The sequence below is a fragment of the Pogoniulus pusillus genome, chromosome 4 (genome assembly GCF_015220805.1).
Source record: "Pogoniulus pusillus isolate bPogPus1 chromosome 4, bPogPus1.pri, whole genome shotgun sequence".
In the NCBI taxonomy this organism is placed as follows: domain Eukaryota; kingdom Metazoa; phylum Chordata; class Aves; order Piciformes; family Lybiidae; genus Pogoniulus; species Pogoniulus pusillus.
The window spans coordinates 33257716-33273649 of NC_087267.1; the positions used below are offsets into that span (position 1 = coordinate 33257716).

A 15934-nucleotide genomic window follows, 5' to 3' on the forward strand; every position below is an offset into this window, starting at 1 on the left:
GAGCAGAGCTGGCAGGATTCTCTCTATAGAGCACAATAGATCTCAATCCCCACATAGAATCATAGAATCAACCAGGTTGGAAGAGACCTCCAAGGTCATCCAGTCCAACCTAGCACCCAGCCCTAATCAATCAACTAGACCATGGCACTAAGTGCCTCATCCAGTCTTTTCTTGAACACCCCCAGGGACGGTGCCTCCACCACCTCCCTGGGCAGCCCATTCCAAGGGCAAATCACTCTCTCTGGCAAGAACTTCTTCCTAACATCCAGCCTATACCTACCCTGGCACAACTTGAGACTGTGTCCCCTTGTTCTATTGCTGGTTGCCTGGGAGAAGAGGCCACCCCCCACCTGGCTACAATGCCCCTTCAGGTAGTTGTAGACAGTAATAAGATCACCCCTGAGCCTCCTCTTCTCCAGGCTAAACAGGCCCAGCTCCCTCAACCTCTCCTCATAGGATTTGTGTTCCAGGCCCCTCACCAGCTTTGTTGCCCTTCTCTGGACATGTTCCAGCATCTCAACATCTTTCTTGAATTGAGGGGCCCAGAACTGGACACAGTACTCAAGGTGTGGCCTGAGCAGTGCTGAGTACAGGGTGAAGAATAACCTCCCTTGTCCTACTGGCCACACTGTTCCTGATGCATTGGGCAAGGAAGGCAAGAGACCACCATGGCTGAGTCGTGAGTTGCTGGTCAAATTAAAGGGCAAGTTGGCACTACACAGGAAATGGAAGAAGGGAGAGGCATCCTTGTTGCAGCTTTCTGGTTGCTACCACAGGAGATGTGGTCAAGGCCCTCACAGATCAGTGTGATCAAAAGCAATGCCACATGGTCTCTAGACAATTCAATGTGAATTATGCCAGATACTCTATTGATTGTTCTGATTCTCATTATATAGTCTTTGAGCATAGAGCACCCACCTACACATTATCGTAATCAGGCAAGGACAACCCAGACCATCTGCATAAACCACGCCCTGTTTTCCTCATTAACGAGGTGTCTGCTATCCTTTCTGAGATAAGGTAGCCAGCAGCTGGTGGGAACCAAGGTCAGCATCTGTCTGTTATTATCCTTCTTCACTTTGCATTCCCACACATCCTGGGAATAAGTTGTGCAGGGACAAGGTCAGGAAGGCCAAGGCGCAGCTGGAACGTAAAGAAAAACAAGAAAGGTTTCCACAGGTATGTAAACCAGAAAAAGACCTTTGGAGGTCACAGTATCACAGTATTATCAGGGTTGGAAGAGACCTCACAGATCATCAAGTCCAACCCTTTATCACAGAGCTCAAGGCTAGACCATGGCACCAAGTGCCACGTCCAATCCTGCCTTGAACAGCTCCAGGGACGGCGACTCCACCACCTCCCTGGGCAGCCCATTCCAGTATCCAATGACTCAGTGAAGAACTTTCTCCTCACCTCCAGCCTAAATTTCCCCTGGTGCAGCCTGAGGCTGTGTCCTCTCGTTCTGGTGCTGGCCACCTGAGAGAAGAGAGCAACCTCCTCCTGGCCACAACCACCCCTCAGGTAGTTGTAGACAGCAATAAGGTCACCCCTGAGCCTCCTCTTCTCCAGGCTAAACAACCCCAGCTCCCTCAGCCTCTCCTCATAGGGCTGTGCTCAAGGCCTCTCACCAGCCTCGTCGCCCTTCTCTGGACACACTCAAGCATCTCGATGTCCCTCCTAAACTGGGGGGGCCCAGAACTGTCCTTTCCAACCCAAACCATTCTATGATTCTATGAAAAAAGAGTAACCCCATTGTATGCTGCATGACTTGGTTATCCTTTGATTATATACAGAATACTTAAAATATGTGAAAACAGAAAATGCATATTTAAGAGGGCTCTGCTAACACTGTTAAAGTAAATTGCTGGGAAGTTCTGAAATAACTAATATAGTATAATAATTATAAATAACTGATATAACCCAAAATAATAGAAATGGAACTAAACTTGACTGAACAGTTTTAGTTCTGTTGTTCCCAGGCCTTGTAACAATGTGCCAACATTTATGTGATCGCATTGTTTATGAGTAGAATCTTTGCTCGTTTGTAACTCAGATTATGCTCTCTTAATGCCTAATCTACTTGAGGAAGCCCCTGCTGACTGCAGGGGCAGTTGGACTAGATGGCCTTTGGAGGTCCTTCCCAGCCTGAACCATTCTATGATTTTATGACTAAGCAGCAATTTAATATTTCATATTTTACATTTTCATTGATGCTTGTGTCCTCAGGCCTTACTTACACAGAATTAAAACTATGCAAATAAGTTAGAACATTATTTCCTTCGTGTAGTATTCGATTCTTTGGAGTGTCTAAACGTTTTTCTAAAATTATTTCTCTTCACAACCTTTTCTATGATTTTCTTTATAGGCACAGAACCAGGGATACAGAGATGAAGAGAGCAAACAAAACTCCATTCCCATTAATTGCAAATATCATTTTAGTGCTATCTGCAAAATAACATAGTTAAGAGAAAATTCAGAACATGACTTTACAGGGTATTTTAAATTTGTATGCAGACAAATGATGCCAGTAAAAACAAGAGAAACATATATCACAGGCAGTAAGATCCTGGCATCAGCTTGTGCTACATACCCCAGCTGAGAATGTAGTGATGAAGTCATCACAGCTCAGGCTGAATTCTGAAGGGAGTGCAGTTTCTCTTATGCATGAATAGAAACCATGCAGTCTTGAGGTTTAGAATAATTCAGTATTATAGGTGACAAGAAGCCTGTAGACATATGATCAAAACAGGAGAGGTACAGAGGCTAATTAATAAAAATTCTGAATTGTCCACTCTAACCAAAGTTAAAACTTTGACATTGTAATAGTTTTGTTAATAAACCCCAGGAACCCAAAGTCTTGCTATAACTATACCAACAGAAAAAAGTTGGAGTGAGAATAGAAACAAAATGTTCCCAAATTCTGTTCTGTGAAACAAATTTCAGACTCAGTTAGTTTCTTTGCATCTCTTTAAGATGAAAATCAGACAGGGTCGTGCAAATTTTCATCATGACAAAGCCAACACTTTCCAGTCATGACCTATAAGTTACTGTTTAAGTTCCTGTTTTCCATAATGTCAAAGACAGCAGTCTGCTCACTACAGAAGTGTTTCCAGAATGATAAATGTGTACTATTTGTATATGATAAAGGTGTGCATTTGTGTGGTTCTGTGTGCATGCACATGCCCTATTTATCCTTGTGGTCCTTAGTTTACTTCAGGACTCATGTTTTAAAGCTTGCTGTGTTTTTTTTCATCAATCTACTATATAAGCATTTCCTTCTTCCCTGGTGAGGAAGAATTTTCATTCCAGTGAATGCCAAATTGCATTTGCCTTAGGTCAAGATTAGCAGACCTGGTAGATAGTAGGCTGAAGATGAGCCAGCAGTGAGCCCAGGTGGCCAAGAGAGCCAATGGCATCCTGGCCTGCATCAGGAACAGTGTGGCCAGTAGGACAAGGGAGGTTATTCTTCCCCTGTACTCAGCACTGGTCAGGCCACACCTTGAGTACTGTGTCCAGTTCTGGGCCCCTCAATTCAAGAGAGATGTTGAGATGCTGGAATGTGTCCAGAGAAGGGCAACAAAGCTGATGAAGGGCCTGGAACACAAATCCTATGAGGAGAGGCTGAGGGAGCTGGGGTTGTTTAGCCTGGAGAAGAGGAGGCTCAGGGGTGACCTCATTGCTGTCTACAACTACCTGAAGGGAGGTTGTAGCCAGGTGGGGGTTGGTCTCTTCTCCCAGACAGCCAGCAACAGAACGAGTCTCAAATTGTGCCAGGGGAGGTCTAGGCTGGATGTTAGGAGGAAGTTCTTGCCAGAGAGAGTGATTTGCCATTGGAATGGGCTGCCCAGGGAGGTGGTGGAGGCACTGTCCCTGGAGGTGTTCAAGAAAAGCCTGGATGAGGCACTTGGTGCCATGATCTAGTTGACTGGCTAGGGCTGGGGGATAGGTTGGACTGGCTGATCTTGGAGGTCTCTTCCAACCTGGTTGATTCTATGATTTTATGATCAGCTTGGTGACAAATCTAAGGCATTTTACAATGGTTTTAGGCAGGACATCACAGAAAAAGAGAGATCTTACTGAAGCTAAAGCTTTGCTTGAGCAGCAAGGTGCTCTGTGATGCTCACGCTCTGGTACTGTTAGGTGCAGAAATATAATTTTTGGTTGTTTCATTACTGAGTAAACAAATTTGCAGGCTTTTCAAGGTAAGGTTTTTACAAACAAAAATTATGGCCTACCTCTCCTTCTTTTTTGGGGGCCTAGAGGTGAAAGTTTTCAGGTTTGAAAAAGATTCAGGCCAAAAGGTAAACAAAGTTTCAGAGTACAAAGGAGAAAAGTGTATGTTATGAATCGAGGTAGCCTTTCATAGGAGTTTCTTTCCACACAGTTCCACACATATCATACCAAAGCTAGAATTACCCATGTTTTGTGAGAAATTGTATGTGGGATTCTCTAATACCATTTAAAACATACACTTTAACATGCATTTGGCCAAAATTATCACCTGTCAGAGGCACAAGTGTCAACTGTAGGATGAAAAATGTATCAGCACATTGACTTGGTCCCCTTGCCCCTTTGGTCTTTTCAGCTGACCTTGTAGAAGAGAACAGAGTTTTCATGTCAAACTTTAAAAACTCACACAGAAGCTGGAATGTCTTAATAGTAGAAGAAGTAATAATGATACTGCCTTACACATTTTTCACTTGTCATTAGTAGGCCACCAAAGTGTTTTGTAAACAGCCCTTCTAATTTCGTAGTGTGACACACCACAACATTTTTATAAGCTGGGAAAGGTCACCAAACAGATTGGTCTGTTGTTCTCCACCTGGTTCTCAGGGCATAAGAAAAAGCTAATACCTGAGTTACAGAGGTGCTGGAATTGAGGTCAGTAGGTTCTGCAGGTATTTAGCCTTAAAGTGAGGACAGAAATTGTAGTCAACAGGTATCACAGCAGGTATTAACTGTGTCACTTCAGCATGAACAACACAGGGCAAATCAGAGCCCAGAGCTCTGGAGTGACAGCCCTGAGACTCTTATCCATTCCTCTCCAAGAAAATCACATCATTTATATGGGCAAACAAAGTGTGATGCATTTCAATATATGCAGTGGAAGCCAAGTGGATGTTAGACTACGAACACATATAGTACATAAGCAATAGAAAACAGGCTCTTAATGCATCTGTTCTTTCTCCAGTGACATTCACAGCCAGTGGCTGAATTACTTCACTGGTAATAAACCGAACTAAACTGAAGTACAGGAAGTGAATCAAGGGACTGATGTAAATGTAGCATTAGCTGAGAAAAAACAGAGCAGGAATGTCACCTAAGAATGGCTGCTTGGTTTGTTCTTTCAGGAGTTCTGCAAGGGCACAAAATACCTGGAACGCTGCGACATCTCTTGCTGCCCTCAGTTGACAGATGAAACTCTGAGATCAATGGCATTTCACTGCCACAGATTGACAGCTGTTAGCATAGCAGGTTGCCCAAAGGTATGTATGAATAATGGGGCAAGAGTCCTGGATTTGCTATTGCAAAGAAGTGCTTAGTGTTTGATTCACAAATCTGGCCTGCTGGTATCTGGAAGTGGTAGGGTTCAGGACTGTGCATGGAAGTAGCAGGGTAGTAGGTAGGATGGCAGCCCCCAACTTCAGGAGAGCCAACTTTGATGTTTTCTCAGAGATGGCCAGTGATAGGACAAGGGAGAAGAGATGCAAACTACAATGCTGGATGTTTCACTTGAACTTGAGACACTTTGGCAGTGATGGAGCACTGGAGCAGGCTGCCCAGAGAGGTCTCTCTGGAGACTTTCAACACCTGCCTGGATGGATTCCTGTGCAGCCTGATCTGGGTGTGTCTGTATTAGCAGGGAAGTTGAACTAGATGATCACCAGAGGTCCTTTCCAACCCCTACCATTCTCTGTTTCTGTAATTCTATGATCTGTGTCTTGTCACAACTCTACAAAGTACTCAACTAATTTAGAATTCAGAGCTCAGGTTCAGCTGGCTTCCCATGAGTTTTTAGTTCTGAGACTGAGCTCCTGAGTTTGTGCAGTTACAACAAAAAGGTGTCTGTGATGTGTCAGGTAAAAGTGTGTCTCTCCAGGGGTTGATGTCTAGGGAAGGGTGAAGAAAAAAGGGATTTCAGTGATGCTTCCTGTAAATACTCTCTCAGCTTCTAGTGTTTTGGGTGTTTCCAATAGTGATGTCTTTGTTTCAGTAACTCTTAATATTCTTGTGCTTTATTTTTCCCACTGCTCTTTCTGAACCCAGGCAAAGCAAAAACTGAGAAATGAGAAATTCTACCTGTGGCTTTACATGGCAGGGCTCTGGCTATTTTGTTAACAGGAGTAGTACTTAAGAGCTGCTGCACTCAGGGATGTAAATCCATGCTTAATTATTTCGTGGATTTCAAGTTTAACAAGCCAAGTCCTTTGTAAAATAAAATCCCACAGGCTGTTTTTCAGATCTGGCAGTCCAAGGTAGTTGCTCTGCTCCTTACAACAGCCCTTGGTTTGTATCTTACAGACACTAACTGTACACCATTAATTATTATACAGATAGGTTTCCATCTCCTCTATCCTTCACTTTTAGATACATGGTAAGCTGGTTTTGCACAATAGCAATGACAGGAGAAGTCACTGAAGTTAGGTAGTGTTGCCATCAGTCTTTGCCATGTTCCCTACATATTGGATACTAACACAGGAAACCAGACCACACCCCAGTAAAATGGGGTAGACAGAAATTGGGAGAGTATCTTGGGGAGGGAGATGAGGACAAAGTATTAAGGCATGTTAAGATGGCTCTTGCTTAGGGAGTGTGCTGGTCATGTTTTGTAGTTCCTGCAAATTGGATCAAGAAGTAGACTCAGTGACCCTGCAATCTCCTTCCAACACTTTGTTCCTAGATAGTATCTTTTCTTTAAATGGTTAAGAGGCCAAGCTGTTAACTGCTAATACTCCACTATTTTCAGAAAGGAATATCAAGACTCTTCCAAAGAAGCTTACACATAAATTTACAAGTCTGTGTTTGACTCAAACCTGTAAAATGAGATGGGTAGACCTGTGGATGTTAAAACCTAATGGCTCCTTCAAATCCTTTGGCAATCTCTAGTGTAAATTGAGGGAATCCAGCTGCTAAGTAATGACATATTTTCCACTCAGAGACTGTTTAAAAGTCATCAGGAGATTAAAGTAAGAATGAACCTGTTCTGAAGGATATATGTTAATAAGTCTGACAGTCATATCCTGCAACATCAGCTATATTCTATAAGAAAATATTTGAAAACATAAAATCATAGCAAGAGAACATGGGGAAAAACAATACAGAAGTTTAGAGTGTTTTGGTATGTCTTCTGCAGTTTAGTCTAAATACACTTCAGTCATGTTTACTGGTGCAAACTAACTCTTTGAACAAAGTGCACTGGCTCCAGTGAACGTGTAGAAAGCCTCCCTGTCACACTGCTGGATCTTATCCTTACCAACAAGGAGGGCCTGGTTGAAGCAGTGAAGGTTGAGGGCAGCCTTGGCCTTAGCGATCATGAAATGGTGGAGTTCAAGATCTTGTCTGGAAGGAACTGGATCTCAATCAGGACTACACCCTTAGATTTCAGGAGGGCCAGCTTTGGCCTTTTCAAGCAACTGTTGGGTGAAATCTCATGAGACAGGGTACTAGAAGGCAGAGGAGCCCATGGTAGTTGGTTAACGTTGAAGGACCTCTTCTTCCAAGCTCAAGATCACTGCATCCAAGCAAGTGGGAAATCGAGAAAAGGAGCCAGGAGACCTGCATGGTTAAGCAAGGAGCTTGAGTGGAAGAAGAGAATGTACAGATCATGGCAGGAGGAGCTGGCAACCTGGGAGGAGTATAGGACTGTTGCCAGAGGGTATAAGGAGGCAACTAGGAAGGCTAAGGCCTCATTGGAACCTTGCAAGAGAGGTCAAGGATAACAAAAAAGGGTTTCTTCAAATACATTGCAGGAAAAGCTAATGTTAGAGGCAGTGTAGGCCCTCTGCTGAGTGAGGTGTGTGCCTTGGTGACAGAGGACATAGACAAAGCAGAGTTACTGAAATTACAGACATGTCAGCCTGACTTCAGTAACAGGCAAGGTTATGCTTGTGCAATCACACAGCACCTACAGGTGCATGGGTTTAGGAAGGGCACGTCCTGCCTGACCAACCTGATCTCCTTATATGATCAGGTTACCCACCTGGTGAATGTGGGGAAGGCTGTGGATGTAGTCTACCTGGATTTCAGCAAAGCCTTTGACACCATCTGCCACAACAAGCTCCTGGCAAAGCTGACAGCTCGTGGCTTGGACAGATTCACTCTAAAATGGGTCAAGACTGGCTGGAGGGCCTGGCCCAGAGAGTGGTGGTGAATGGTGCCACATCCAGTTGCCAGCCAGTCACTAGTGGTGTGCCCCAAGGATCAGTGCTGGGTCTGGTCCTGTTCAGTATCTTTGTTGATGATCTGGACCAGAGGATTGAGTCCAGCATCAGTAAGTTTGCAGATGACACCAAGCCAGGAGCAGGTGTTGATCTGTTGGAGGGTAGGAGAGCCCTGCAGAGGGACCTAGACAGGCTGGATGGGTGGGCAGAGGCCAATGGGATGAGATTTAACAAGGCCAAGTGCAGGGTTCTGCACTTAGGCCACAACAACCATCTCATGTGTGCTGCATGCAGAATGATGAGGCTGGGAAAGTGAAACCGTTCTAAGTGAGAAAAGAATCCTAAAATATTTCAGACTGTAGTAGACTCACAGCAATACCTAATATAGTCTTGATGCTTGAGTGACAGTTCCTGCAGAGCCTCTTACTGAGGTTCACAATTCTGAACCTCTGCAAGAGGCTCTGCTAAACTTTTACAACGCTTTGTGAAAATAAATACACCTTTCCACAAATCAGACACTGAAGTTGTGCTCGATGGGTTTTTTCTTTTATTGGTTTGGTTGGTTTTGGTTGTTTTTTTCCTTATCTGTTCAATAATCTTCCAACTTCTGCATCTTTTGTTGCTTCATTTACAGATGACTGATAGCTGTATCCAGTATTTGGCTGCAGGCTGCCATTATCTTCGCTTCTTGGATGTTTCAGGTTGCATTCATCTTACTGACAAAGCACTGAAACATCTTTGGAAAGGTTGTAAGAGACTCCAGACTCTGAAGATGCTGTATTGCAGAAATATTACCAAGTAAGAGGGTATTTCCTTATGTTTATTTATTTTTTTTCCCTAAATTGTCATCATGGTACCTGGTATCTGGCTTGAGTCATCTTGCTCCTCATCTAGTGTCATCTGCTTTCAGTAACTTTGCAGACGACACCAAATTGGGCAGGAATATTGATCTGCTTAAAGGTAGGGAGGGTCTGCAGAGGGATCTGGCCAGGCTGGATCCATGGACCAAGGTCAGTTATATGAGGTTTAACAAAGGCAAGCCATGGGTCCTGCACTTGGGTCGCAACAACCCCTTGCGACATTACAGGTTAGGGGCAGGGTGGCTGGAAAGCTGCCCAGCAATAAAAGACCTGGGACAGCTAGATAAACATAAGCCAGCAGTGTGCTCAAGTGTCCAAGACCAACAGCATCCTCGCCTGGATCAGCACTGTGGCCAGCAGGAGCATGGAAGCTATTGCTCCCCTGTACTTGGCACTGGCAAGGCCACAGCTGGAATACTGGATTCAGTTTTGGGCCCCTCACTCCAAGAAGGACATTGAGGGGCTGGAGCAGGTCCAGAGAAGGGCAATGAAGCTGGTGAAGGGTCTGGAGAACAGGTCTGGTGGGGAGCAGCTGGATGACCTGGGGTTGTTTAGCCTGGAGAATAGGAATCTGAGGGGAAACCTCATTGCTCTCTGCAGCTCCCTGAAAGGAGATTGCAGTGAGGTGAGGGTTGGTCTCTTCTCCCTAGTATCAGGTAATAGAATGAGAGGAAATGGCCTGAAATTGTGCCAGGGGAGGTTTAGGTTGGAATTTAAGAAACATTTCTTATGCTGCATGAGTGGTCAGGCACTGGACTAAGCTGCCTTAGGTGGTGGAGTCACTATCCCTGGAGGTGTTCAAGAAATGTGTGGACGTGGCATCTGGGGACATTGCTTGTTTGCTATGGTGGTGCTGGGTTGATGATTGGACTCAATGACTTTAGAGGGCTTTTCCAACCTAAACAACTCTATGATTCTGTGTTCACATTGCTACATTAGGAACTCTGTGGCCTGGTGTGGCTATCTACATATTCTAGTGACTTCCAGAAATGAAGAGGAATAGGGACTACATCTCTCTTTATGTCTGGGAAGTTCCTGCAGACACAGGATATCACCTCAAGGGGACATCAGAACATGTGGGAAAACCCCAGACTGGGCCTAACCCTGCCAGCCATCACATGACATACTCAAGCTCCCTATGAAGCCTTGTGGGAACCTGTTTGCCAGTGATTGACTGTCAGGATATGGTAGAAGTAGCTGTGGGCCTGTGCTCAAAGTCCAGCATGGTTACAGCCAGAGTCAAGGTATCATAAGCTCAGTTTCATGAAGTGGAACTCATCTGTTTTGTGCCTACACCTGGAAAAAGCAGGTCACGTGCCACAAAGTAATCCAGCTTTCCCACTGCTGTCAGTGGCCTGAGTCTTTTGATTGCCCATGGCACTTAAAAGCCTGTAAGTTCTAGATAGGTTTAGAATCACAGAATTGCAGAACATCTCAAGTTGGAAGGGACCCACAAGGGTCATCTAATTCAACTCCCTGCTACTTGCAGCACTTGCTAAAATGAAACCATATTAGTAGGAACATCATCCAGAATGCACTGTCTGTGAACTCTGACAGGGTTGGGGCTGTGACCAGTTCCCTGGGGACCATGTTCCAGTGACTGACCATGCTCTCAGTAAGGAACCTTTTCCTAGTGGCTTCATTCCATTTTCTCTTGTCCTGTTGCTGGTCACCAGAGAGAAGAAAGCAGCACCTCCTCCACTCCTGCAATCCCTCTCAGGCATTGCTTCCATCCAGCTGAAGGCTGCAGTCCTTCTCAGGCCTTGCTTCCATCCAGCCAAAGGCTGCCATCCCTCTCAGGCTCTGCTTCCATCCAGCCAAAGGCTGTTACCCCTCTCAGACTGTAGTTGTTTCTGCATCTTCCTGTAGCAGTTAGATGCAGTAGAAGCAGAATTTTGTGCAAATTCTAGTTTATGTTGGGTGAGCCCTCATCAAAGGCCTGGCTTGGCTTCTCAGAAACCATTTGCTTTATTGCAGCCTTTGCAGGACGACCCAGAATTATACCTCTGCCTCAGAGTCCCATATTGCTAAAGGTTCTCCAAATGCCTTGATTAAACTATTTTGACTCAGCCAAGGAATTTCCCAACCAGATATTTTTACAGTAAAGAAATCCCTGGAGATTTACAGATCTTTGCAAAACAAAAACCAACCATGAGACACACGTCTCCACCCAGGGTTATCTTTGCACTTTTGTGGTTTTTAGAACTAGGCAAATGTTGCTGCTTTTACTTTCTTGAGCTCCAAGTTGCTGATTTTCTGGTATGTGCTGGTGGATGGGTCTTTTCTTTGCCAGCCTCAGCCTCTACCTCTCAGCACCCTATGTTCAATAATTGGAAACTCCTACTCTGCACCATCTGACTCTGGGACAAAAACTGTCAGATGGATCAATCAGGCAGGGAAATTCAGCACTGAATTAGATGGAATGATGTTCACAGCAGAGTCACAGCTATGTTCAGATACATTCCACATGCTGCATGTGGCACACTTCAGAGGTTTTGTTTTTTTTATTGTAGTTCAGGACCAATAATGCAAGGATAAAAATCTTCCACCATCAAGAGCACAATAAAATACCAGTGATTTTACAGAACCGTGCCTTGCATTCACAACCTCTGTGTGTGAAAAGCAACAGGTTGTCAAGAAAATGAAGAAGGTCACATTCTCTGTTTGCAGACTAGCTATTAAAATCTCACTCAGGTCCTTAGGTTTTCACAGGATTTAGAAGAGACTGCTTTCAGGTGTGATTTATGTTCTGCAGGTGTGGAACCTACATTGCAAAGACATTTCATTCCCTAAGGTGAGGGGATAATGCAAAAATCAGATCAATCTGGAGAACTAAACACACGGGTGACTTGGGTTCAAAATAAGTAATAGAAGAGATATGGTTTTAGTTTAAAGTTACCCTACAGATCGTGTATACTTCATTCTGCCAAAGGAATCCCCCAGTGTTTATTGTGAGACACTAACTAGTCACAGTATCACCAACGTTGGAAGAGACCTCACAGATCATCAAGTCCAACCCTTTACCACAGAGCTCAAGGCTAGACCATGGCACCAAGTGCCACGTCCAATCCTGCCTTGAACAGCCCCAGGGACGGCGACTCCACCACCTCCCCAGGCAGCCCATTCCAGTGTCCAATGACTCTCTCAGTGAATAGTCCTAGCAGTCCTCTCTCAAAAAGCTCAGCCTTGTAAACACAGAGGCATCTCTTGCATTGTGTCACATTCTTCTTCAAAGTCTTTTTTTTCACTGTTTCATTAGATTAAAATAGAAAACATCTAGAGCCACAAAGCTCTTCACAGTCCAGTCCAATGCAGCTCCACAGGGAGCAGCTTAGAGCATAGAAACTGTCTACTCTTTCCAGTATCAGGGAACATTCAAGGGGATGGTTGCCAACACACCAGCCTGGTGCCAGTTTTGTTCAATGTCAGAAGATCTATGACCCAATATCCTGCTGCATATTTCTGCAGCCAGAGGCTTATGACCTTTCAGTTGATCTTGTTTCTAGATGCCATAAAGGATCACAGATAGTCTACCTGTGGGGTATGTAATACTGGTACAACTGATTTCTTCTATTAGAGAGAAAGGAAGCTAACAAATCAGTGTTAGAACGTGCCTTCTGTAGCAAGGGTGCTTCTGAGTCACCTGAGACTAATCCCACAAGAGAGAACTCACTGAGAGCTTTAGAGAAACTCTTCTCTGCACTGTAAAACATTCTCCTTATGCTTCCAAACACAAGTACCATTTAAAATCAGATGCAGTGCTGAAAAAGGTTATGGCTTTCTAGTAGCCTTTGTGGTGCAAAATGAGAAAGGAAACCTGCCCTTGTCTTGAGAAGCCCTTGGCAGCTAGTCTTGTGCTCCCACCAAACAGCATCTCATCTTTAACAGTTTGCTCCCATCAAAAGCTGCTCTCTAAGAGCATTTAAATGCTCCCTTCCTTCTTGTCTGCACTACTGTGAAATCAGCTACATTTATTTTAAAGTCATGGCTACTCTGTTTGCAAGTGACCCATCAACAAATACTGATTCTGTTTTTGCCTTTAAAACAGAAATGGCATTGGGTCTTAATAGCTATGATGCATTTGACAAGTGGAGAGCATTCTGATTTGTCTGGGGGGTTGTTGCTGTGTTTTCTGATAGGTGCTGTTGGTTAGAAAGTGTTTTCTTGAAAAAGCAGATTATTTAGTTATTATCCAAATATTTAGGTCTCAAGGCGGGGAGGATCTGGAAGTCCAACAGAGAGGTAACTGGAAATGAAGGCAGTCTGTGCATGATTTGCTAAAGGAGCAACAATCATTGTTCCTAGGTTTTCTCTTGAAGCAGCAAAAAGCATGCCATGAAACTGCCTCCTCACTGCCAGGAAAGCACATTTGAGAAGTGACATGAAGGCTCCTGGAGTGCTGTATTTTAGCCTCCTGTACACTTGAACCAGCTGCCATCAAATAATACAAATACTGAAGCTGACTGACCCTGGAATACTTCAGATTTTATGTAGTCTTACCACTTCTTGTAACCTGGAGATGCTGAAACACTCTTATTCATTAGCGTGCTCATTTAAGATACCATGTAAATAAGTAGGCAGGGTCTGTCAGAGTGCATTATAGTGCAAAGAAATGATCTGTTTTGCCATGTGCTGATCATTAATGAATGACTCTTTCTGGCAGACTAATCAGCTCTAGCTCTAGGCAAGGGACAGCATAAGCTTCCAAAAAAGTAGTAAAAGCTCCCCTTATACAGGCTTCAGCCAGCCACCATGCACTGCACTTTCCATGAAAAACAGGAATTTGGACATGTATGAGTTGATTTTTTTTTATAGCTCAGAGCTTATAGTGCATATAAACTGTGCACACATTCCTCAGCGCAGAGGCCTCCCCAGCACAGAAACAGTCCCAGCTTTGTGTTGCTCTGGATCACACAATGTGCCACTGTCAGAACTTAACGAACAACCCTGCAGCAGCCCTCCGTGCTTCACAGATCTTGTCCCTTTTGCACCCCTCCCCCTGTCCACATTCCTGCTGTGACGGTGCAAGCAAGGCAGCTGCATGTGTCTGCCTCTCTGGGCATCAACTAGTGTCTGCACTTTGGGGACGAAACAAACCCAGACTGTAGGAGCATTCCTAGCAGATAACAGGCAACTTGAATGTGAGTCTTTGTCTGTTATTGTCTAGGTGCCAGATCCTCTGTTCTGTTACAGAGCTTAGACAATCGGCCAGCAGGGAGCAAGGCTGCCTTGCCGTGCTGTGGCACACCTGTGGAGGACAGGAGATGGAGAGCTGGCTCTTCTCCAGCCAGCACAAGTGGGCTCAGCCCAGGCGCTGTCTGGAGTGCAAGAACCAGCCCTGGGGAGGCTGGGGGAGGAGAGTGCTCCATGCAGCCCAGCATAGGCCAGCAGCCAAGATGCAGAAATGATGGAAAGAAATTCAGAAGGCTGAAAGTGGTGGAGTGAGCTTCTTCAGCTCAGGAAGGCAATGAAAGTTCTGGATTGATACTGCTTGGAAAGAGGGGAGAGGAGAGCATTGCTCTTTGGCTACTTTTTAGGGGGTCTCAGTCAGCAGGCCTAATTTTCCCCTATTTCTGTGTAACTTTGCTCTCATCCATTCTAACAGTGAAAAGCAGATGCGGGCCACCACAGGGCTGGAGGATGTGACATATAAAGGAAGGCTGAGGTGATTGCTTTCCTCAGGCTGGGAGAGGCCTTCTACTGTCTATAACTCTTCATCAGAAGAGAAGACATGGCCAGGCTGTTCCCAGAGGCACTCTGATAAGACAAGCAGCATATGTAAAGTTCTGATCACATACAAGGAGGCTATTTTTCAATCAGAAACCTGGTCAAACCCTTGAACAGGATCCTAGAGGCACTGTGCAATCTTTATCCCTGGAGATATTCAGAACTCAGCTGTCAAAGCCATGATCCACCTGGCCTAGCTGAATCCATTTAGACCAAGAGCAGGATTAAACAATACCCAGAGGCCCCTTCCAGCCTAAGATATTCTGTGACTCTGTGGCCTAAGCAGTCATCTTCTTTTTCAGTCTCTACTCCATCTGTTACAGCATCAATAGCTTCCAGTACAACAAGGAGCTTTTTCTCATTAAACAACTTTCAGTGTTGTTCACAGAAATAGCCTCTGTACATTGTTTCAACTGTTGTGTTTATTTAATGTTTTTACCTCTTGTTGCAGACAAGCTGTCTTGAAATACACAGCCAAGCTTGAGAGACAAGAACATAATGATGCTGATCCTCCTTCCTGGCTTGGGTATGACAGGGATGGTAATATGCTCCCCTTCACCAAAACACATGTGGCAGAGCCTGAATAAACAAATCCTTCAAAAGGAAAGATGAAGAAATTGCACAACTTCTTCTGCAGTCCAGGAGTTTTACACTAGGGCATGAGGAGAACACTCTATTATTTTCTTTAAATGAATCACACTTTAATAAGAGGTGGTTTGCTGCATTACTGGGGAAGCACTGCAGATCTCTTGCAGTTGTGTACTGCTTTCAAGCAAGACAGCTGCACTGGAACCACACTGATGACTTTCAGATGTTGGTTCAGCTGCCTTCCTCTTCGAGTAACAGCAAGGTTTGTAGGCCCATGCAGAGTTAGCAATCAATAAATCTCTGACTGTTTGGGGGTCTTGGTTGCCATGATGGTCCTCTCCACAACAAACACTGTGACTTCTCACAGTGCCTTACACT

The 15934-nt window shown here is 44.6% G+C and overlaps 1 protein-coding gene across 1 annotated transcript in view; it reads left to right on the forward strand.

Annotated features, from left to right (window-relative positions):
• Positions 1-15716, forward strand: part of FBXL13 (F-box and leucine rich repeat protein 13) — a 74107-nt gene extending 58391 nt beyond the window's left edge. Inside the window, 4 exon segments of the mRNA XM_064142557.1 lie at positions 5352-5486; positions 9016-9179; positions 15420-15516; positions 15518-15716. Coding sequence (XP_063998627.1) covers positions 5352-5486; positions 9016-9179; positions 15420-15516; positions 15518-15580 — 459 coding nt within the window. The 3' untranslated portion in view covers positions 15581-15716.
• Positions 15717-15934: the final 218 nt, after the last annotated feature.